General features: G+C 39.5%; 1 protein-coding gene across 3 annotated transcripts; it reads right to left on the bottom strand.

Moving 5' to 3' along the window:
• Nucleotides 1–2,553: 2,553 nt before the first annotated feature.
• On the bottom strand, nt 2,554–24,687 carry Rsrc2 (arginine and serine rich coiled-coil 2). 3 transcript variants are annotated; one of them, XM_029477651.2, is made up of 12 exons: nt 24,483–24,684; nt 20,915–21,006; nt 20,368–20,524; nt 18,736–18,779; nt 17,874–17,951; nt 15,929–16,141; nt 13,531–13,734; nt 11,516–11,638; nt 8,382–8,461; nt 5,448–5,680; nt 4,723–4,812; nt 2,555–3,476 (listed from the first exon to the last, which is right to left on the bottom strand). In XM_029477651.2, exons 5-12 carry the CDS (start codon nt 17,879–17,881, stop codon nt 3,297–3,299), a joined length of 1,131 nt encoding a protein of 376 aa, XP_029333511.1. In that variant the 5' UTR covers nt 17,882–17,951; nt 18,736–18,779; nt 20,368–20,524; nt 20,915–21,006; nt 24,483–24,684; the 3' UTR covers nt 2,555–3,296. The 3 variants fall into 3 exon arrangements, with proteins under 3 accessions (XP_029333510.1, XP_029333511.1, XP_021017977.1); XM_029477650.2 differs by lacking the exons at nt 17,874–17,951; nt 20,915–21,006 and having other exon boundaries at nt 2,554–3,476; nt 5,448–5,677; nt 15,929–16,119; nt 24,483–24,687; XM_021162318.3 differs by lacking the exons at nt 17,874–17,951; nt 20,915–21,006 and having other exon boundaries at nt 2,556–3,476; nt 15,929–16,119.
• Nucleotides 24,688–24,878: the final 191 nt, after the last annotated feature.

Below are 24,878 nucleotides of genomic sequence, written 5' to 3' on the forward strand. Positions count from 1 at the left end.
CTGGGATTTGAACTCAGACCCTTGGAAGAACAGTTGGTGCTCTTAAACACTGAGCAATCTGTCCAGCCCCATATTAATATTTCAATTTCTTTAAAATATCCAACCTCTTTTAAAATCCAAAGTCTTTTTACAATTAAAGTCTCTTAACTGTGGGCTCCACTAAAACACTTACTTCCTTCAAAAGGGAAATATATCAGGGTACAGTCACAATCAAAGCAAACCCCAACTTACCCTTACTATGTTTTCTTTCTTTTCTTTTCTTTTCTTTTCTTTTCTTTTCTCTTCCTTCCTTCCTTTCTTTTTTTTTTTTTTCCCCCCCAGACAGGGTTTCTCTGTGTAGCCCTGGTTGTCCTGGAACTCACTCTGTAGACCAGGCTGGCCTTGAACTCAGAAATCCGACTGTCTCTGCCTCCCAAGTGCTGGGATTAAAGGCGTGCACCACCACCACCCGGCTTCTATGTTTTTCTCTTAATCCTGCGTTCCCTTCCTGTCAACTGGTTGCTTGCTCTGCCTCTTGACATATGGGTGACTTTATCTCTTTACAAAGTTCAGGCAGAGAGCTCCTATATTAAAGGTGTGTACTAAGGCTGAGCCACACAATTAAAACAAGGTTTTTCAAATAAATAACATAATCGCAGGGTTCATAGTGTGATCAAATAATCTGTATCACATCTGGAAGAGCCCAGAGTAGAGCGAAGTGTGCTAAACAGAAAGAACATGGTCAGCAGACTGGACGTGGCCAGGCAGGGCTATCTTGCAAGGGAGATAGAGAATAGAGAAAAGCAAACGAAGAACAGAGTAGTGGTCCAGAAAAATGTCAGCTTTTATCTGACTGCCAGAAATCCCAAACAATGAAGGTAAAGTTAGTTTGTAGAAGGAAGCACCCATCTCTGAAAATGATGTCTGAGTGGCAGAGTGACAAATCTGAGAAAGATTTGACAGAATAAGATATTCCCAACTCTCAAGAGGAGAGATAAGGAAAACTAGGAGAGCAGTAGAAAGAGGAAGGTGGTGGTTTTGTTTTTGTAGACAGGTTTCTGTGTAGTCCTGGAACTCACTCTGTAGCCCAGGCTGGCCTCGAACTCAGAAATCCACCTGCCTCCACCTCCCAAGTGCTGGGATTAAAGGTGTGCACCACTACTGCCCTGCTGGAAGGAGGCAGTTTTATTGAGACAGTTAGTTGTACAGATTGGAGAGAAAACAGGCTAGCCACAGATGAAGACAGAATGAACCAGAGAATGAGGATCAGATCAGAACAGATAGTTGAGGCCAAGCAGAGCAAATTCACTCAGGAGCCCAGTTTGAATGAATTAGCTTGGGACCAAAGTTTGGAAAGAACTAGAAACGTGATCTTAGCATTAGGTCTCAGAGGTTGAAAATATTCTAGGCCTAGGTTAGAGTGTATGGAAGCTAGAAGCTTCCAGGGCTAGACCTAGATTAGCAAAGATTGTAAGGCACAGTGACAATTACTATAGAAGAATAAGGTATCTTTACAATGGGGGCAAGTACTGATCTCTACAGAGGCATACTGTCTAATCAGAAAAAAATGAATGGGAGCAGTTCTGAGGGAGAGGAAACTGTGCACTTGGGGTCTGAGGTTTTATAGGCCAAAAAAGGGAAGTTTTACATGGAAAGATTTTAGTCTGTAGACCTAGGATCTATTTTCTCCCAGATCTTCACTGAGTAGATAGGTCAGGTCATAAATAATCCACTCAAGAAATGTCACTTAATACAATTTAATGAAGGAAAGCCTAAGTTCTTTCAATGGTTCAGGCTGTATTTCCAGATCAGACCATTGTAGTTGAAAATCAGGCATGTGTTTGTGTTTAAATGATTTTAAGTCTTAGCGCTTCAAGCACTAAATCTGTGGGAATAGTTGTGTCTGAGACAATGGTCTTCCAGGACTTTTGAGATCTCATGTACTCCTGTTTATGCAGTGGTGGGGATCAAACCCATGTGGCTATGCAAGAGTGGCCTTTTCCAGTGGTTTACCTGTAGCCTAGGCTGGCCTGAGACAATCTTCCTATCTCTCTCTCTATGGATGGATGGGATGCCAGCCTTTTTGTCCTTTCTCCAAGAAGTTATTTAATGGTTTTATCACACAGGGTTTATGTGTACATAGTCCTGGCAGTCACTCTAGACCAGGCTGGCCTCAAACTCGGAGATCTGCATCTTTCAAGAGGGAATTTTAATAGTCACATTGTCACAGATAGACTTGTATTTCATCACTTGTAGGTCTTTACACCAATTGTCTTTACCATATGGTAGTTATACTATATTAAGCTTGGTGTCCCTTACATGACCACCCACCACAAAGCACGGCTCTAGCCGACAGGACCTGAGATATCATTCAAGTCTCAGCTTCACAAAGTTGTTTTCCTTTTTTTGCGATAAGATTGTACTATTAGACCAGGCTGGCCTATAACTTTCAGCCATATACCTGTCTTTCAAGTGCTGGGATTAAAAGTGTGAGCTATGTTTTCCCCCCCTTCTCATGTCTTAGTTCCTGCTGAACAATACTTCAAAAGGGGTAATAAGCAAATAGCATACAATGGACTTGTTATAAGGCACTTTATTAGAGTAAAAGTGCTCACATCCCTTTAATACTTTAGTCTATTTCCTGATTAACATGGATTAACAAATACTGCACACCAATTCTGCCTTACAGTAGAAACAGTACTATTTTAATATGCTCCACTCACCCTCCCTTTACAGCTCACTGTGGTATTGTCTACACCTTATAATAGAGGCTGTAAAAAGGCATTTATAACCAGTTTTTTAATTATAAAGACAAACAACTTCCCCAAACCAAACAGCAGGTAACTTAAATTAACACCAGTTTTGAGAAAACCATTTTTATTATCACTGCCCAGCTTGTGTGCAGGATTATGTACCAAATGGCCAGATCTTCTAAAGAACATCTACATAACATTTCTTTCATGTTTCAAGAGATGAAAATAACTGTACAAGGTTAAGTACAAAAGTACACAAGACAGCGGACACGAGAAAAATCTATGCATGAGATTTTATCCCACCCGAAGCTTTAATATATTTGAAAAGTAGAATTCATGAACTAAAAAATATTGTCCTTCTATAGTCCTGTCAAGTTTAATGGAAGTGGGTTGAACCTGATTACAACACTAACACCAGTATCACTGATCTGATATTTACAAAAAAATCGTATTTTTCAATAAATTAAAGTCAATGCAACACCCATGCAAGCTAGAATACTAGCTGTGTGGTGAACAAGGACCCAACATCAGAACAAGTCTATAAAGTCCCAAATTGATATTTTTTCAAACTGTATCCATTCCACGCATTGAAGATGTGAAACCCAAACCCATTCCTCTTTGTGTGTGGGTTTGTGATCTTGCCATTTCATACTGAGCATCAAGATTGCGAAAAACTTCTTCTTGTTGCTTCAAAGTCTTATAACTTTCTTCATCAACGGAGCTACAGCCAGCTTCATCTTCACTCTAAACACCAGACACGAAAGGTGTTAACTTTTAAACCATTATTATCAGGAGCACAGGTACACTGTCGTGGTGCCCTAGACACTGGACATGGACAGTTCTGAACTTTCATATGGATGCTGAGCATCAAACCTGTGGCCTCTGGAAGAACAACTGCTTTTAACAGCTGAGCCGCCTCTCCAAGCACCAGATATAAACTTTTTTTTGTTTTTCAAGACAGGGTTTCTCTGTTTAGCCCTGGCTGGCCTCGAACTCAGAAATCTGCCTGTCTCTGCCTCCCAAGCGCTGGGATTACAGGCGTGCGCCACCACGCCTGGCTCAGATATAAACTATTAAAGATGATAGTTATTAAAACACTTGTAAGTACAAAGGCATTATGGGAACATAGCACAATAGCTTATTGTAAGTAGTGTGGTAAAGGATAGTGCACCTAAGACAGCACATATATAACTGCTGTAAGTAAAGTGAAGGAGGCATAGGCCTGTCTCAGGGACAAAAGTATTTTCTATTTTAAAATTGGGTTTAACAGAAAAAGATTGCAGGCATTCTGGGAAGAGTGGAGGTGGGGCTAGCCACTAGCAGATAGAAGCTACTCTTTGTTTTTTTTTAAAAAAGATTTATTTATTTATTTATTATATGTAAGTACACTGTAGCTGTCTTCAGACACTCCAGAAGAGGGTGCCAGATCTCGTTATGGATGGTTGTGAGCCACCATGTGGTTGCTGGGATTTGAACTCTGGACCTTCGGAAGAGCAATCGGGTGCTCTTACCCACTGAGCCATCTCACCAGCCCGAAGTTACTATCTGTAAGACTACCAGTATTTCCCCAGCAAATTCATTAATCTTGTTTAACTTTCTTCAAAAGATAAAATAGACAATTTACTCTTTTCTCTGAGGCAGGGTCTCTGTGCAACAGAGACCTGGCTGTCCTAGACTCTTTGTGGACTAGGCTAGTCTCAGAGATCCACTTGCCTTTGCGTCCTGAAGTGCTAGTATTAAAAAGGTGTGAACCACCATGCCTGGCCTGATTTAGAATGTTAATACAGGGTCTCATTAGGGAGCCTCAGCAGGCTTTGTCATTATCTAAGAGTAAGGCCATGGCATAGTCATGTCTATGAGATTAGCCTGGAGAATGGAGATATTTTCAATAAAGTACTTTGGAACTGCCAGCACACTACTGAAATACCTTGAGGTTGAAAATTAATGTTGCCAGGAAAACAGAAAGGATCAACCCAAAAGCATAACTCACCTTAATGCCCATTAACTTCCTAAATTTGACATTTTGGTCCTTGTTTCCAAAATTCAATTTTTCCCAGATTTCGGCGGACTGAGATTTGTCCTGTTAAGAAGCACTGGATTTTAGAATATATAAAACTTAATAATAATTTATTAAGTTATAAAGGTCATAATACAGTCAAAATAAAATGATAGCATTTAAAGTATTCTTATACTAGAATTCTTACCTCTCTTAACACTTATGGAATTATGAAGGACATTTAAATACCTTATAATAAATCCTATACCCACTGAGAAAGCATGTCACATTAACCCAAGCAGTCCTAAACTCCTAATCCACCTGCCTTAGCCTACTAAGTGATGGGTCTACGTAGAGGTATGAACCACGCTCTCTGGCTTATAATGTAATATAATCTTCAATTAAGCTGCTTATTAGTACCTGCTACCCACCCCTTATAAATATATGAAAATAAAATAACTGGCTTTCTTCAAAAGCTTGGTCAAATGAATTCAGTCTTTTGAAATTCTAATACAATTATTACCCGTGAAGGTCACAACCAAGAACCATGCAAATGAGTCTTTATTTTCTAAGTTGGACAAATAAACACATTTTCAATTTTAAGTAATCATGCCAAACTTGCTTATAAAATAAGATCTTGAAAAGGCTAACTTCCATTTCAGTTTGTTTTTATGAAATTATTAGCAGAGTTGAAATGACAAGAGCACACAAGCACTTACGCCTTCTTTCTTGCCTTGCCAGAGCATTTTCCTCTTTTTCTCTTGCTCAGCAAACTTCATTGGATTCACAGCTGCTGGGTTATAGTAGCTGGGCACTGCTATGCCAGTCTCTGCCAAGGCTTTAGCTTGCAGGGCTGCCATTTGAGCTGCCATAGCTATCTGAGGAGTAACCTGTGTTCCTGATGCCAACAGTGCAGCAACATTAAGAACTGAACCTCCAGTGGCTGCAGCTGCTGAAAAAGCACAATGGATTTTTAAAGATATAAGCAATCTAATTCCCACAAAAATAGTGTGTATAAAACTTTACAATGTGTAAAATGGAAGGATATTTTCCACTAAATATGTCAGCACACAATGGATTAAACATCTTCATGTGTTCGTCAATAGATATTTGCTCATTATCTCCAAAGAAATGTACTCAATAGGAAGGCATGATTTTAGTAGAAATGAACTATAGCACCAGTAGCATTTTAATTAAAACTTTAGAACAAGAACAATTTAGGGCATCGTTCATACCTAACAGATGGCACTGTCAAATTCTAGAGAAGTGCTAGATTCTTATAAGTTAGCAACATAGCTCACTACTTCAAAGATGTATTTGCCTTCATGTATGTGTATGTACCACATGCATGTCTACTGCCAAAGAGAACTCGAGAGCATTGGATCTCCTGGAGCTACAGGCGGCTATGAACTGTAGTGTGGGTGCTAGGGATCAAACCCAGGACCACTGAAAAGTAGCCAGAGTTGCTGCTGCCAAGTGCTGAGCTGGCTCCCCGTCCTCTTCTTCTAAGACAAGGAAAATATATAAACCAGACTGGCTTGGTACTTGCTATGTAGGGTATGGTGTTAAAAAAATTGAGAAACTGCCCTGAGGCACCATTCCCTGACAAGATATAAGCCTCTTAAAATAGAGCGCAGTAGTGGTGGCACACGCCTTTAATCCCAGCACTGAGAGGCAGAGACAGGTGGATTTCTAAGTTCCAGGCCAGCCTGGCCTACAGAGTAAGTTCCAGGACAGCCAGAGCTATACAGAAAAATCCGGTATTGACCCGCCCCCTCCAATTCCTTCTCTGATACTTTGTTTTTGCAGATAGTCTTGCTATATTTACAGCTCTGTCTAGCTTTGAGTTTTCCATGAGCCTCCTGAGGTTAGATCATGGCCAACATACACATCAGGCTTAAAAGTTCTCAAACACAGGAAGCAAGTAAATTGAGTTTTTAACCAAGAATAACCATTGTTCACTTTTTTTTTTTCCTTCTAAGACAGGGTTTCTCTGTATAGCCCTGGCTGTCCTGGAACTCACTTTGTAGACCAGGCTGTCCTCAAACTCAGAAATCCACCTGCCTCTGCCTCTCGAGTGCTGAGATTAAAGGCATGCACCACCATGCCTGGACCATTGTTCACTTATTAAGAAATTAGCTGCTCATGAGTCTCTGAGATAACTTGGTGTGTAAAAAGAAAAGCCAGGTCACGGGGCTGGTGAGATGGCTCAGTGGGTAAGAGCACCCGACTGCTCTTCCAAAGGTCCAGAGTTCAAATCCCAGCAACCACATGGTGGCTCACAACCATCCGTAACGAGATCTGGCGCCCTCTTCTGGAGTGTCTGAAGACAGCTACAGTGTACTTACATATAATAAATAAATAAATCTTTAAAAAAAAAAAAAAAAAAAAAGAAAAGCCAGGTCACCTAAGTTTGGTGCCCATAATTCGAAGGAAGGAGCAAGAAGTGGTTCCAGACTTATACATATATACAAAGGCATATGGGTGCTTATACATAGACACAAATACCCAACAAAAACCAAACCAAGCCGGGCGTGGTGGCGCACGCCTTTAATCCTAGCACTCGGGAGGCAGAGGCAGGCGGATTTCCGAGTTCGAGGCCAGCCTGGTCTACAAAGTGAGTTCCAGGACAGCCAGGGCTACACAGAGAAACCCTGTCTCGAAAAACCAAAAAAAAAAAAGAAAAAAAAAGAAAAAACCAAACAACAACAAACCCAAGCAAACAAAACCCAAAACAAGCCACACAAACCTTCAACTGGTAGAGCTGGGTGTAGACCTAGGAGGTTGTCATAGGACGAAGATCACATATTTAAGGCCTGGCTGAGGTTCAGGAGACTGTCTTAAAAATCCAAAGACTGGGCTGGAGAGATGGCTCAGTGGGTTAAGAGCACCTACTACTCTCCTGAAGGTCCTGAGCTCAAATCCCAGCAACCACATGGTGGCTCATAACCACCCGCACTGAGGTCTGATGCCCTCTTCTGGCGCGTCTGAAGACAGCTACAGTACAATAATTTATAATATTAAATAAATCTTTGGGCTGGAGGGAGAAAGGTGGACCGGAGTGAGCAGAGTTCTAAATTCAATTCCCAACAACCACATCAAGAATCACAACCATCTGTACAGCTATAGTGTACTTATATCCATAAAATAAAGGTGCCTACGCCAAGAGAGAACGGCTATCCAAAATACACCCGATGTAATTAAAAACAAACATATCCCCTTAATCCAACACACACACACACACACACACACACACACGCACATGGTTTCTTTGTAGTCCTGGCTGTTTTTCAAACCCAGAGATGTACCTGCCCTTGCCAATCCTAAGTGCTTGGATTAAAGGCATGCACTGACACTAACCAGCCTCAAGATAAAATTTTATCACAATAGTTCACTGGCCCACTCTGGGTTTTCTCTAAAGCCATATACATCTGTACCCAAACTTTTTGGGTTTTGTTTTTGTTTGAGACAGTGCCTCACTCTGTTGAGATCACCTGCTCTGCCTCTCCCAAGTGCTGGGATTAAAGGCAAGCACCACTATTCAGGAACACAAAAACCAAGTTTTGAGAACATGAAAGCATGCATAATATTTATGTAGTACCTTAGTAACAAGCAGCAATAAGGTTATAACCACACAATTCATAGTAAGTTACCTGCAGCCATTTCTTGTTGTTTCTGCTTTTCAACCATTTCCTTTTCTCGTTGTTCTTGTAATTTCTTTGCCCTTTCTAATCTATCAAAGACAATGTAAAACAATGTGATGTAAAACCAAGTTATGTACCATCATGGTATACATGCAGACAGTTTATACATACAGCTTGAATAAATATCACATTCCTCCTACATAGATTAGGTACCAGTCAGTTAATGAATATTTCAGTATAATTCTCAAACTCTTAAATTACAGGGCTATTCACTCAAAGAAATACCTGTGACAGAGACAGTCTGACACAGAGGGGTTACAGGTGTTTGCAACAATAACTACTCCCAACTGGCCCCAAGACAGGGTTTCTCTGTGTAGCTTTGGTTGTCCTGGCATTAGCTCTGTAGACCAGGATGCCTCAATCGAGATCTTCCTACCTTTGCCTCCTTCACCCTGAAATGCTGAAATTAAAGGCTTGTGCACCACCTCTTGACTCAATAGTACAAAATATAAAAATCCCTAGGCGGCCAAGGCAACATATAACGAAATACCATCATGCAGAAGATTAAAGCAGAATTACTCGGTGAAACCATGTCTAGAAAAATCAAAACAGACAGGTGGAACATGCCTTTACCTCGGAAGTTGGGAGACACAGGATGATCTTATTAGTGAGTTCAAGGCCACTCTGGGTTACAGAACAACCAGGGCCACCCTGCTTTAAAGCCAGCAAATAAAACTAAATAATCCAAACAGTCTCCAATTCCTGTCAGTACTGGCTATGAAAGCAAAGATAACATTAAAGCTGCAAATCTCATACTCATGTTATGGAAATTATAGTGCATGCTGAAGCAAGCGGCAAAACAGTGTTTATAAATACTGCTCGGGAAAGAATGACCCTGGGTAAAACCATTTCAACTATTTTATATTCAAAGAACGGATCACAATAATCTTTAATTTAGAAGATGATATGCAAAAACCTTTCATCATAATCTAAGACAAACCAAATTATGAAATCTATGACTAAGAAAGTAACTGGTAACATAGAATATAAATTTCAATATAAAACAAACGAAATTATACTTTACACTAAATTACCACGTTTGTTCAGATTCATTTCTTATACAGCAGAGTAATCCCAGTCCTTGAATAAGAAACCCCTTTCAAATGTTATCTTTCATGAATGTGGTCCAAACCAGGCAGGACTGAGGAAAAGGTTTTTTGTTTTGTGACACATGTGCATTATAGTGACAGTTAACAGGTATTTTCAACTTTTCTCTTTTCTAGAAGGTATCTATCTCACATGGCCTCAAACTCAGGTAGTGAGAATGACCTTAAATTTATGATGATATCAGCCAAATGCTAGGGTTAGAGATGTGTGCCACAGTGAACTATCAGCAGATACTTGCTTTAACAAGTACTTAAATTACACAAGATATGTCATAACCTATTATCCTTTCTTTCTTTATTAAGCACATAAGAGCAAGTTTCTAATTATGTTAATTAGTAAAATAGGTCACAGATCATTTATTTTTAAAGCTGCTTTAAATTCTGACACTTAAAACCAAACAAAAGAGCCGGGCGTGGTGACGCACGCCTTTAATCCCAGCACTCGGGAGGCAGAGGCAGAGGCAGGCGGATTTCTGAGTTCGAGGCCAACCTGGTCTACAGAGTGAGTTCCAGGACAGCCAGGGCTACACAGAGAAACAGAGAAACCCTGTCTCGAAAAAAGGAAAAAAAAAAAAAAAAAAAAAAAAAAAAAAAAAAAAAAACCAAACAAAAGACAAAAGAAACATGTTTTTTTGTTTTTGTTTTGTTTTGTAGTCAGGGTCTCTCAGCAGATAGCCCCTGATATCTTAGAATTCTCTATGTAGCCCAGGCTGGATTCAAACTCAAGAGGTTTATGGACTTCTGCCTCCTAAGCACTGGGATTGAAGGCATGGACTAACACTTCACACATTTCTTTTAGAGGGGTGTCCTATTTCCTTATGATACTAACATCACTGATAATCTATTTCAAAGGGCTTGATAGTAGTAACAACTTTGTATTTTTTCTTTTTGGTCTTACATAGGCCCAACACTGTCCTCAAAGTATTGATATAGTCAAGAATGACCCTGAATTGATCCTCCTGCCTCTTAATGCAAGAATTAACGATGAATACTAACATATACAACAGTCTATAACTTTACCTTAGTAACAGTTAAAAAAGAAAATGTAACAGATGTATGTAAGAAATAGAAAATTTCAATGTTTGGAAAATACTGACAGTTAATAAACAAATCATTATAAATTAGATTTCCATAACTCCGTCGCTCCAAACAAGACAACTATTGGTTGCACTTGTAGGGCCATTGCAGGTCGGAACCAAGTCCATTCACTAAGGTGAATGGATGAAGAAGGGGTGAGCTCACACCTTTGCTGCTGTTCAGTGGAGTTTCTGCCAGGCTGGCTTCACAGGGCAGCAGCACATCAGGTTACACTGTGAGAACTGTATTTTTATAATGAAAAAAAATACAAACTCAATTTTGTAAGAAAAAAAGAAAAAGAAAAACCCCAAATCCAAAAAGTATAATTTTCAGAATATGAAAAAAATTGCAAACACGTTCTTCGCTCTTTGGCTCCTGCATATTTCTGTTATCGACTTGCTCTAATGTGGCCAAACAACCACCTGGCACTCAGAACCTTTGGAAATGCAGCATTCTTTCTACACTACAAGATAATAAAGTGGCTTATGATATGTACCTACTAAATCTAAAAACTGGTGACAAAAATCTCAGTGTTCAGGTGTTTTGTCTTTAGAGAAAAAGGGAAGAGACAAGAGGTCCCTTTTCTAACTCAAAAGTCCTCAAATTCAAACAAAGACATTAAAAGCCTAAATATATGATTTAAAAAAAAAAAAAAAATCAGGTAACCCCAAAGGCAAAAACGTCAGTCTTCTTGAATGTACAAATTAAAAACCGACAAAATCACCAACTAAAAACCTACTCAGATAGGTCTGTACCCTAAATGTACAAAAGCATTTATGGTTAGCAATTTTTTGGAGGAAGGTATAATTATTCTGGGTTAAAAGCTTATCTATACAATTGACCAGCTACTTAAAGTTGAAAAAGAAAAAAAATATGAATTACATGGGAAAAGATACGTACCTCCTAGCTAATGCTTCTTGGGCATCCATTGCTGTGTTTCTGCCTCTGAAGGGAGGTGGACTAGGTGTCCGGCTTAGGCTTCTGCTAAATCTTCTTGGTTTTTCAATTCTCTTCTTTCTATCTCTACAATAAATAGTAGATGTTGTAAGAAGCCATGAGTGCTGTGAACTGAATAAGAGCAGCCAGTGCTTGTAACCTCTGAATCTTCTCTATCCCCAACGATCAATACATCCTTTATAAAGTAATTCTAAATTTCTCATACACGTGGCCAGTTAACAACACCCATGTTGCCGGGCGTGGTGGCGCACGCCTTTAATCCCAGCACTTGGGAGGCAGAGGCAGGTGGATTTCTGAGTTCGAGGCCAGCCTGGTCTACAAAGTGAGTTCCAGGACAGCCAGGGCTACACAGAGAAACCCTGTCTCGAAAAACCAAAAACAAACAAACAAAAAAAAAAACCCCAACACCCATGTTATAGCTGGAATCACACTGGCTATTTCCTTAGTGATGCAAATATTAGTTAAAACACTGCTCATCCTATATGTTTGTACACTGCTCATCCTGTATGTTTGTATGTACATGAGGACTCAAATATTCCTATTTTTAAGCTGAGTTATTAACATCTCAGATAATAGTTATTAATCATTAGATTAGAAAAATGCAATAGAAGAAACTCATCCAGTGGGTTTGAGTTGGGCTCAGATGTTAAGAGTACTTGCTGGCCGGGCGTGGTGGCGCACGTCTTTAATCCCAGCACTCGGGAGGCAGAGGCAGGTGGATTTCTGAGTTCGAGGCCAGCCTGGTCTACAGAGTGAGTTCCAGGATCAGCCAGGGCTATACAGAGAAACCCTGTCTCGAAAAACCAAAAAAAAAAAAAAAAAAAAAAAAAGAGTACTTGCTGTTATTAAGACTGAAGTTCAGCAGCCGGGCGGTGGTGTCGCACACCTTTAATCCCAGCTCTTGGGAGGCAGAGGCAGGTGGATTTCTGAGTTCAAGGCCAGCCTGGTCTACAGAGTGAGTTCCAGGACTGCACAGAGAAACCCTGTCTCAAAAAAAAAAAAAAAAAAAACAACCCCAAAACCAACCCTCTCAACACCCCAAAAATTGAAGTTCAGGCTGGGTGCTGAACAACTGCCTGTAACCCCAGATACAAGGGATTTAAGCATCCTCTGCTGGCTTCAACTTGTATAAGGCCAACAGGCTCTTATGCAGGAAGGAAACCAGTAAAGTCAAACACAGATGTATAACATGTTTTCTGACCAAAAGGCAGGAAATGGATGTGGTTCAAATTAATAGCCTGGTGATCTCTGGGCTACCTGTATGGATGTCCATGCCACCAGCTCCTCCAGACCCTTACCTTGAGTCTACCTCTGTCAATCTATAGCACTATCCTTCTAAATACCCTTAGGTGCATCTATAGAACCCATCTTTATGGAAGATACACAAGAGTTTCAACTTATTTAGTAGGCACTGGCTTGAGTTACTTGTCACCAGGAAATGCTATGGTTAAATATGCCTAAAATAAACTACTGAGTGTTAGACTCTCAAAGTAGGCTACCAAGTCATATTGTATTGGTCTTCCTTCTTGCCTCTTGGAAATTGACAATATGGCCATGGTATTTAAAGATACCTCCAAAATCCACCAGCATGCATAGCGCTTATAGTATATATAACAAAAAGTCATCAAAATCAGCTCATGTGATAAAAACAAACAAACAAAAAACCAAAAACCCCATAATGACTTTAGGTTACCTGACCTTCATATATATATGTATGTGTAAGGATGTGTATAGCACTTTTTTTTTCTTTGTCGCTCAAGGCACAGAGCCCATGGACACAGTAGAATAAAGCATGTTCACTGAAACATAACAACTAGGCCTACATTTCTCTTTATGATGATGTAGTGATTTATTAAAGTATATTAGGTCAATCAGCAAATAAAATTGTTGCATACAATTGAGAAAAGCTAAATAGTAAGAAGTCCTGCTATACTTTATTCAGGATAATAAACACTTACCGACTTCGACTCCTTGATCTGCTCCTGCTTCTAGTCCTATGCCTGTGTCTGGATCTGGATCGGGAACGAGTTCTGATCCTTCGTTTCCTATCCCTGCTTCTAGATCTTGACTTCTTCCTGTCTCTGCTTCTGGATCGAGACTTTTTCCGATCCCTACTCCTCGATCGAGACTTCTTCCTTTCCCTGCTTCTACTGCGGTGGCGCCTGAAATTCAAGTGTACAAACTCATGACTGCTCAGATAGCACAGGTTCTTGCTACATATCTCAGGCAGACCTTGACCTTTTGATCCTCCTAATTCCTGAAAAATCCATTCTATACCATATAAGGCAATAAACCAAAATCCCCAAAATATGTTATCAAGACAGGGAAAAAACCCTGCATTGTTTATATAACAGGTTAGGAAAGGGAGCTTTCTTCGCCTCTAGCCATCTCAACAAACAAACCAAACACTACAGTTGGACTCCCCCCCCTGCCCCCCACGCGCCTTTTTTTGTTTGTTTTTCGAGACAGGGTTTCTCTGGGTAGCCCTGGCTGTCCTGGAACTCTGAAATCCACCTGTCCCTGCCTCCCAAGTGCTGGTATTGAAGGCATGCACCACCACTGCCTGGCTGGATTCAGTTTAAATGCTGACTTATCAAAAAAAAAAAAAAAGAGTGAATTGCATGCTGGGTTAACAAACAGACTCAGGCCGGGCGTGGTGGCGCACACCTTTAATCCCAGCACTTGGGAGGCAGAGGTAGGCAGATTTCTGAGTTCGAGGCCAGCCTGGTCTACAAAGTGAGTTCCAGGACAGCCAAGGCTACACAGAGAAACCCTGTCTCGAAAAACCAAAAACAAACAAACAAACAAACAGACTCAGATTTTTGGCTTGCAAATGTTCTTGTCAATGTATCAGCTTTGATCTAATTTGAAATATGCTCTGTTGGCTAAAATTAGTGTCCATCACTGCCATGGTAATACTGAACAAGGCACAGGAAAGACACTACAGAGCATACACACTGGCCGTCATTGATCCAACTGCTTCTGATATCTTAGAAACACAACAGAAAACAGATTGATGGAAGAAAACCACAAAAGTTCTTAATAAAAGTTCGTCAAAGATTATTTAAAAACAAAAAACAAAAAACAAAATGAAAAAGGAAAATGAACCTTGTTTAAGTCAAGACTAAACATATCAAAATATTTGATATCATACTAATGTTGCCCAGACCTTACTGAATGTAACAATGTTAAAATGGAGTTCTTAAAAACAAATAAAAAACATCAAGGCAAGAGAAAAGGCTCAGTGTTTTTCCAGAGGGTTCTGAACACCTACTCTACCTAACTCCAGTTCCAGGGAATTCAATGCTCTTCTGGTCTCCATAGACACCAGTTACACATGTGTGACATATACATGAAGGCAAAACACCCATAGGCACTAAAACAACAGCCCACACATTTGAATCATGACCCTATTTTCCAAAAGCTGTTTCACTGTGACTAAATATTGTAACTCAGCACCCTAAAGGAATACTGGGACAATTGCAAGTCTGTAGGTGGGATATAGTAATATATACTAGTAACAGTAGCTCAGAAGTTTGAGGCCAATCCAAGCCATATAGTGAGTTCTGGGACAGCTTGTGCTAGAGAGTGACCCTTGACTCAAGAATTAGTACATTTCTTTAAAAGGTGAAGGCATGGGGCTGGTGAGATGGCTCAGCCGGTAAGAGCACTGACTGCTCTTCCAAAGGTCCTGAGTTCAAATCCCAGCAACCACATGGTGGCTCACAACCATCCGTAACGAGATCTGACTCCCTCTTCTGGAGTGTCAGAAGACAGCTACAGTGTACTTCCATATAATAAATAAAAATCTTAAAAAAAAAAAAAAGGTGAAGGCATGTGAATCTGAGTTTGAGGCCAGCCTGGTTGGTCTATCACCAAGGAATGGAAGTTATATGGAGAAACCCCATCTTCACCCTCACCTCCCCAAAACATCAAAATATAAATCAGATGTTAAAGAGGGAACAACTTCTATATCAATCCTATAAAAGAATAGTTCTTGGCTTAATAAAGTTTAACAATGTAACTTTTCAAGATAACTGAAGAGGTTAAATGTGATTTAGCCACTAATTAAACATGTAAACCATCTCTCAGCTTCTTGGAAGCTACTTTTAGATTTATGAAAAAGCCCCAAAGCATTATTCTTTCAGTACTGAGGACTGATCCCCACGGTTTTGGATCTGTCTACCATACCCTAACAATCTAAAAGCCTTTAGCCATCAGCTGAAAAAGAACTACATCAAGATAGTAAGAAGTAATTAATATCCAATTTAAGACTCATGTATATAACTCTAGGCTAGGTATAAACTAAGTTAAAGCTACTGGAAGGCATTAATCTATAGCAGCAAAACTAGTTACCTCTCACGCGATCTAGACCTTGAGTGACTTCTGCCCCGTGATGACTTCCTTTCTTTGCGTTTATGTCTGTCCTCACCATTCTCAGATGAATTTAATCGCTCTCTTCCTTTGTCAGAAGAATGTTCTTTGTCATTGTGCTCCTCAGACTTGTGTCTCTTAGAGGACTTATCTTTGGACTCATGTCTTCTTCCCTGTTTTAACAAGAAGTTGGTTCTTTCAGGAAAATAGTGCAACAAAAAGAGTTAGTATGGGCATCAGTGCAGAAATGTTGTGATGCAACATTAGTAACCTTAGGATGGGCGGCAAATACAATCTACTTTCAGAGCACCTAAAGGGTGCATAGTAATTACAACTTTCTTATTAGGATACAAAATTGCAATTTGTTACTTTAGGATTTTAAAAACAGATAATGGATAATGAAAAGACATAGCTCAAAGAAGAATCCTCATTAAGAAAAAAAATTAAAACAAAACCAAACCAAACCCACTTCTAAATCCAATTTAAACAATTAAAATTAATTTAGAGAACTAAAACACAGCTGGGAGCAGTGGCTCACATCTTTAATCCCAGCACTCAGGATGTAGAGGCAGGTGGGTATCTGTGAGGCCAGCCTGGTTTACAAATCAAGTTCCTGGACAGCCAGGGCTGCTACACAGAAAAACCCTGTCTCGAAAAAATATACAGGGAAAAAAAAAAACAAAACAAACCAAACAAACAAAAAAACCCACAAAAAAAAACAAAACCAAAACCCACCAAACAAACAAAAAAACCCCCAACCCCACAAAACACTAATCAAGTAAAAAATAAGAACTATGGAATGTGGCTCAGTAGCAGAGCATTTCACTAGCATGCACAAAGTCTTAGGCTCAATTCCCAATAATAGCAAAAAGACAAGAGATAACAGGTAAAAACAAAGAACTATACTACAAAATGCAATCAAACAAAGCAGAAAAGCATACTTTAACAAAAGGTTTATATTTCCTACTATTTCAAATTAGGCAGAGTAGCAATATCCCCCTTTAACTAGCCACATTCTCTCCAAAGACCTTGTCTTTCAATGTCTATAAATAGTGGAGCAACCACTTAGCATCAATTCCAATAGGCTTAGAGCTCTACTACATTTTATGAACCCAAGGTGGAAAATAACTATCATTTTAAATTAAAAACCAAAAAGGTAAATCAGGGGTAACAATTCCTGTGTCATAAAACATACACTTTGAAGTTAAGTGATGATCAAATCTCAACTCTTGCCACTCAAATGTCAAATTTGTAAGTTTTAAGTCATATTTATTTCCCAACCCAAACTTGGAAAGCCCACCTTGTATTCAAAACTTAAAATTTCATATGACTCAGGGTATTAAACTTAAATGTAATAGAAACTCAAATGTCGAAAGTGTTTTCTCCTACTTCATATAAACAGGAGCTGAGACACAAAGCTTCATAGTAATTCATTTGGGCCTGGATCCCATCCTTTGCCCGAGTGCTACCCAGGCCACACCTCACCATAACACAACATGGGCACTTCTCACAACAGGCCATAGTACATTCCTTTTGACTTGAGATTAATTAACTTTAAAAACAAAGTAAAAAAATAAACCAACAAATTGGAGTCAATCATTTTGGAACATGCACAATGACACATCTGAAAATGATCAGTGACTTCTTATTTTGCAGAAAAATAAGAGACCTGGAGGCACAAGCCAAACCTTAGTTTCATGGCCAGCTCTCTATTAACAAGACCTTAGAAAACATTCTCAACTTTGCTATATAGTGGTAGACTAGAAAGGCTTTTTAAATAGTAAAATTTCCAGAAACTTTAAAGAGTTTATTTTAAATCAGTTCACAAACATAACATTACTATTAATTTTATAAAACATTATAACCCTTAACTGATTTAAGATATATTTATTTAAGGGAAATAGGAGTTTGAATGACTAATAGTTACCTTATCATGAAGTAGGCTTATTATTTTGCTATCTGAGTCTGCAGCGTCTTCAGTTCAGTCTCTTCGCGCATTAGCACGCTGAGTATGATTTATTATAGAAATGTTATCATGTGAGCTAAACAAAATAGTCATTTTCACAAAAACTCTCCTAAATTAAAACCTTAACAGAGCTTCCATTAGGGGAAGAGGTGAAGTCCCGGCCCACATTTGTTTTAGGAGTCCCTCGCCCGGCCCCTGAGGCTTTTTTCTTTCCCTTTCTCACTGCTAATTCTCCTCCGGGGTAGCTCAGCTCTCATCTTCTTAGGTGGGTGAGGCAAGTCAGCTCCTCTGCAGTCCAGCTGCTGCCTTTATCTCCCTAAGGCTTTACTGTAAATGTCACCTCTCCAACTGTCCCTTACGTTTTTATTGCAATAGTATTAGGTGCACTGAACTATTCAGTAAAGAAAAGAAAGAAAACTCAGTATTTTCAATAAAGAAAAAGTAGCTGATAAATGGGGTGTGGTTAAAGATGACTGCTAGTTAGAAATCTTGAGCAGTTGTCAAGAATAAGGAGACCTGGGACCTCAGATTAATGGAAGCTCTGTATCACAGGCCTAAAAATCCAGTTTATTCTTCATATATTTTATTGTGAATATTTTCACAATATAGTAAAATTTAATAGCTTTTGAAGGTACTTTCCATATAAACAACTATCTTCTTGAAAAAAATGATGAATCCAAATCATGCTTATTTAAAAACCCAATTAGCCTTTTAAATTTCAAGTTTTGGTACTTACCTTGACAATGGCAAATAGTCACAAAAACATTTCTACCAGACACTTTATAAGAATTAAAGCACCTATTCACTACAAAGCGTTAATTACCTCTTTGCTTCTGCTCCGGCTCCTGTGCTTCCTTCCATCATTATCTGTGAATACACACAAAACCCCAATTACATGAAGACACACAAAATCTTCAATACATAATGACATAATAACATAATAATGAAAAGGTTTGGAGTACAGGACTTTCATAACAAGGTCCAGGTTTGAATTGAAACCAAAAGAAAAAAAAGGCAAAGCAAAAACACCTACCTCCTACATTTCTGATGGGGTAACACAGTGCTTTCCTATGATGCTTGTCTTTAGTTACCTAAGTTTTTTTTTTTTTTAAGGCTGTGTTCAACATTTTAAACTAGAGTGAGCCTTACTATGTTCCTCAGGCTGGCTGGGGCCGGTTTATGCCTGCGCCCCAGGCCTGGCCAGTTTATTACTGTTTGTGTGTGTCCACAGCTGCAGGTCAGAGGAAAACCTTTGGGAGTCAGTTCCCCTCCTTTCACTTTTATGGGGCTCTGAGGGTTAAATGTAGGCTGTCAGGCTTACACATATGTGTGCCTTTACCCACACTAAGATCTCATTACCTTCAAATACCTGCTTGCACACACATACTAAATAAATATATTTTATTCACACACATATATGGACATGTATGTGTACACATAAAACTCAAAATAAACAAACCAGGTTTGGGCTGAGCATATAATCCCAGCACACAGGAGGTTAGCCTGGATTAGGGTAATTTTGAAATTAATAGGCTGGATTACATTTGACATGTTCTACAGTCAAATGGATGTTAGCTAGACATTTTCTCTATATATTTCTTTTTTTTTTTTTTTGAGGCAAGGTTTTATGGAACCTAGAGTTGACTCTTAAACTTTTTCTTTTTCTTTTTTTTTCCAAGACAGGGTTTCTCTGTGTAGCCCTGGCTGTCCTGGAACTCCCTTTGTAGACCAGGCTGGCCACGAACTCAGAAATCTGCCTGCCTCTGCCTCCCAAGTGCTGGGATTAAAGGCGTGCGTCAGACTCTTAAAACTTTTGATTGCCCTGCAAGGTTGCATCAAGCTAGCAAATGTTCAATTTAAAAATGATCATAATGCCCAATAAATTTAAACACACATCAACATATGACTAAGCTCCAGTTACAGCCTTTAAACAAATTACTCCTTTCTCACTTCTGCTTATTAACTTTACAACATTAGGTCCTTATGTAACCTAGGCACTCTACCAATTGAAGTCACACCCAGCCCTGCTTTCTTTAAATAGCCTTCCACACAGTTACCCTCCTTTGGTTTATAGACAGTGTTGGCCTGGGCTGGCCTGGAAATACAATGTAATTCATGCTGTCCTTGTACTTATATAATGCTTTGCCTCAGTGTCTAAGTGTTGGAATTAAAGGTGTATTCTATGCTTAGCTGGTTTCATCTTTTTGAAAGGATACATGAATACCAAGCATTTGGAAGTATCAAACCTGCTTCAGATATACTGTATTACAAGGCTTGGGGTTTAAGTAAATGGTAAGGGACTAACTGTAGAGTGCTGGGTTCTAGCTTAAGTGATGGAAGAAAAAAACAAAACTCCCCATGCATGTGCTACAACACATAAAGAGTTAAAGTGTGTTCAATAAATGTAGAACAAACCACTATCTATACATTTTATCCCATTAAATAAGTTCCTCACCTGATTTTCGTTTTCTTTCTCTTGACCTTGACCTCGACCTTGAATAATGATGTTTTGAGGCTCTAGGAGAAATAGATATATCTGACTGCTCTTTTTTCTTTTCTCTATCCGGTGATGTCTTTTCTAGGGCTAATCCATCTCGTTCTGTATCAATAGCCTAAAAGTTAAAAAAGAAAAAAAAAAAAACCAAAAAATCATCAAGTTTATAATTTTATTTCCAGTTATCTCCTAGTTTTAAAAAGGGCAAGGAATTAAGACAGTTGAGTTTTACCAGAAAAACCAAAACCCAAACATGGCCGATTTCCAAGTGGATGGATGTGTAGTAAAGTAACAGATGGAAAGGACTTGACCGTAGGTATTTCCAATAAATATTTAAAGAAACTATAAAACTTTAGATGCTTGCCAGTAATCAAATTGTTGTTCATTATTATTAAAAAGCTATTTAAAATGAGCTGTTAAAAGTAGAAAGGTACTTAAACTATAGGATATTAAAGCAGCATAGGGAGTATTTCTAGATTATAGAAGAATAAGCAGAAAATTACCTTACCTGAGAACCTAATTAACCTTCTTTAATGAAAATATCCCTTGGCACAGAGGTACAGCAAAACATGTTCTGCCTCTCCGTATTTATGCTCTGGGCTATGGAAACATCAAGCCGTTTCCACGTTAAAGCATTTTATAGGCAATATTACAATATAAATTTTTTTGCAGTGCTAAAGATTAAATACCCAGGGTCTCATGCTTGTCAGGCAACTTCTCTTATCACTGAGCTAAACCCCAGCACTTACAAAACTGAAACAAAAGACATAATGACACAAATATTTTCAGAGACCCAATTTACCTAAGGTTCAATTTCTTGTCATTTTCTAGTTTACAGAAAGCCACCTATTTTCTGTACCCTCAACAGCAACCAGCACAGAAACCCATGAAGAAATGACTAAGAAATGACTTTCAATTGTAAACCATCACTAAAGCTATTTCTGGTTGAGGATGTAGGTCAGTGGTAGAAGCACTTGCTGCCTATATGTGAAACTCCATATTAAATCACCAGTCTTGGGGGGGTGGGGGGCGGGGAACCCAACTACCCAACCCTATTTCTGAGAACTGTAATACCAAATAATAAATGTTTTACCATAGTACTACTAAAGAGGGGTGGAAATGATGTAGAACAGTATTGATGTATGAAATGTTAAAACAATGAAAAGAAAAGCAATAGTAAAGAAACTCATTTAGACTGGAAAAAATAGAAAGCATCTTCAAGGATACATGAAAATCTAAAAGTTCTCTTCAGTTGAATTTGATTTTGAAATGGCATCTCAGTCAAGACAGGCTAGACCCTTAAACTCCCGACCCTTCTACTTCCAGAGGATCGAAACTACAGATTCCACCAAGCCCAACATTTAGTTGAACTTTGATAAGAGGTACTGGAAACAAACAGCAGTGATTGTCGGTAGTGAAGGGATAAGGTATCTGACAGAGATCCTAACAGGAAAAGAAATCTGTTCAGCAGAGACTAGATGACTCAGGCCAGGATCTGGCAAACTACACTACTGTACAATTCTCCAGACCCCCACCCCCAGCCCCTTGAGACAAGGTCTCTTTATGTAGCCCTGACTGGCCTGGAATTGACAACACAAACCAGGCTGGCCTCAAACTCAGGTATCTGCCTGCTTCTGCTAGGATTAAAGGTGTGTTGTTGAGATCAGCTGAAGAGTAATTTTTCATATTTAAAAAGCTTGGTAAAGCAAGCAAACAATAACACCCATAAAGCCAAAAGTATTTACCAGCTGCTCCTTCCACCAAGTGTTTACCAACTTCTCATTTAGGACTTCAGAGGGAATAACTAGTCTTCATCAGTGAGAATCATGACCAACTTTTTCCCTTGGGAAGATTAGTTCAGAAAATAAGTACCAAAATAAAGAAGTGTATTATTTTACTGGAGCACAAAAAGGATCAAAACTGATGCCAGACTCCAATAATAAAATAACACACAAAATAAAACAGATTTGGGGATAGGAAAGGTGGCTCATCAGTTAAGGACACACAATTAAAAGGACAAACTTATGGTTGGAGGGGAAATGCATAAATTATGTGATAAGCTACCAGTTGTAGCTCAATAGAGAACAGTAAGATACAGAAAGAAAGGATTTCCAACAATAGCTGACTCTCTTAAAATACTATAATCTCCCTGATTTACTATAACCGAGTAATAATACATGCTGCTCTAGTACATTATTAAAGAGGACAGTGTTCCAAAGAACATTTTCCCCCTTCTTGTTCTCTGCATCCTTAAGGACGATTTCAGATTGGCCTATGGTATTTTCTCAGCTTAAAAAGCACTTCAAACAAACCACAGGCACCCCTCATCTCAGGTTCAGATGCCCATGTGTCCAAAGCTGCCCCCAAACTTTTCAATCTCCTGTTACAGCCTCTCACTAGGAACCCTTTTTCTGAAAACCAATATGAGAACTGAAAACTACAGAAAAAGAGGTTTAGTCCAATAAAGCTTATTCTGTAGCAAGCTCAGAAGCCTGGTAACAAGAGGAACCACTGTGTGACACAAGTTATGAGCAGTCATTTCACATACAAAACACACTACAGAATAAAACCCACCTCATCATTAAACCCATGAAATAATATGTGTCCTCCCCATCCCCCGAGACTGAGAGCCAAAATATCAATTAGCTTTACTTCAGTTTAGTAGAAATCCATAGAAACACTGCCTGCAAACTGCACTGTTCAATCACTGGGTCTATAAGCCACCCGTTTTCCACATTTAAATCGTGAAAACCCTAGACAACAGCACAGAAAGAAAGGTAAGCAGAGGATTTAATACTAGGCCAGCTCTCTGGAGGATTACGTTTACAGTGGACGACACTGCAGAAATCCAATAACTGAATTTATCTCACTTAAAATAATGGAACACAAGGTAAATAATACCATTCTTGAAGTATACTAAGAGGCCCAAGACACTAATCCCACAATTTAAAAGCTTGCCTACTCTTTGAAAAGCCAAAAAAACAACAACAACAACAACAACAAAAAAACACATTCTACATTCATCTAGAAAGAGAGTGAGATGCAGAAAAACTACCTGTACCATTCTAATATTCCAACTATCAGGAAAAGTAAGCCTTATTTGCAATATGAAGTTAAAACCTGTCAGTAAAAGGAAATACAGAATGCTTACAAGAATATTTTCTTTCGAAAACCAGAAACAAATTATCACAGGAATAATATGATTCATTAGCAATGAACACAGTATATATCCAGGGCAGGTTTCCCGTTCAGGTCTCTTAGGTACGGCTTCCATTTGGTTCAGGAATGGGGTCTTAAACAATGCTGCGGTTCTCAAAGGTTTCGGAGTTCGGGGGCAGCATGGTCTACAGAGCGAGTTTCAGGACAGCGAGGGCTACAGAGAAACCATGTCTCAAAAAAAAAAAAATACAAACAAACCCCAAAACAAAACAAAAAAAAAACACAAATCGCTTTAAAACATAAGGGACTGGAACTAGATAAGACTTCTTTTTTTCTTCTTCTTTAAAAGAATCCCAGTTTCAACCAATAAGGTTCGCAAAACTAGAAGTAGCCCTATCACTGAGGGATCGCTCAAAAATAAATAAATAAATAAACAAATAAAAAGACTGTGTCCTCATACACTGCGCCTTAAGGAGCCTGCCTTTTGACCCGACGCGTCCCAGAGGATACTTCTGATCTTTTTTTCCTTTCCGGTCAAATGCGATAAAGCGCCAAGCATGAACTCAGAAGCCTTAGGAAACGCAACGCCTAACACCAGTCTGGGTCAAAGAGCTAAAACCCCACAGTTCGGTGGGCTTCTGGAGAAATACTGGGTCAGGGAAGTGATGAGGAAAGTTCTGGAGAGGGAAAGAAAAACCAAGCCATTCCCTGCGGCTCCCCACCCCCAGCCAGACCGCCTTACCTCCCCCTCCCTGCAGCAGGAAGCCATGATGGCGAGCGCAGCGAGCGGCCGCGGCGCCATCTTGTCCACACACAGGCACGGACAACAGCCCCGATGAGCTGGTCGCCCACTCTGTGTTAAATAAAACAAACAAACAAAAACCCAGCCTGGCCTTCGAGCTCCACTTAGTACCTACCGCCATTATTTTTTTGAGTCCCGGCCGCTAAGGCGGCGCCTCTGTTTGCCCGCACTCAACAGTACTGGCCGCCTCGAAGCTTCGCCACAGACTGAATCCCTTGCGCGAGAGACCCGGATGGCACAAAAAAAAAAAAAAAAAAGAAAAAGAAAAAAAAAGGGGGATGAGGCCCGGCCAGGCGCGCAGCTTGATGGGAGAAAAAGTGGGTGGCGATAAGAGTTTCTATAACAACTCGGTTCGAGGCGGTGATTGGTTGGTCTCTCGAAGGGCGTGGCGTGAAGTCTATGAAGTGGGTGGGGCCAAGGATAAGTCCCAGAATGGATGCTCCATATCAGGAATTCAATTTAGTTTAGGGCGGGGCGGCTTCCGCGCTCAAGCTTGAGCCAAGTTTGGCCT

Source organism: Mus caroli, unplaced genomic scaffold (assembly GCF_978045245.1).
Source record: "Mus caroli unplaced genomic scaffold, Mus_caroli_1 scaffold_4, whole genome shotgun sequence".
NCBI classification, from domain to species: Eukaryota; Metazoa; Chordata; class Mammalia; order Rodentia; family Muridae; genus Mus; species Mus caroli.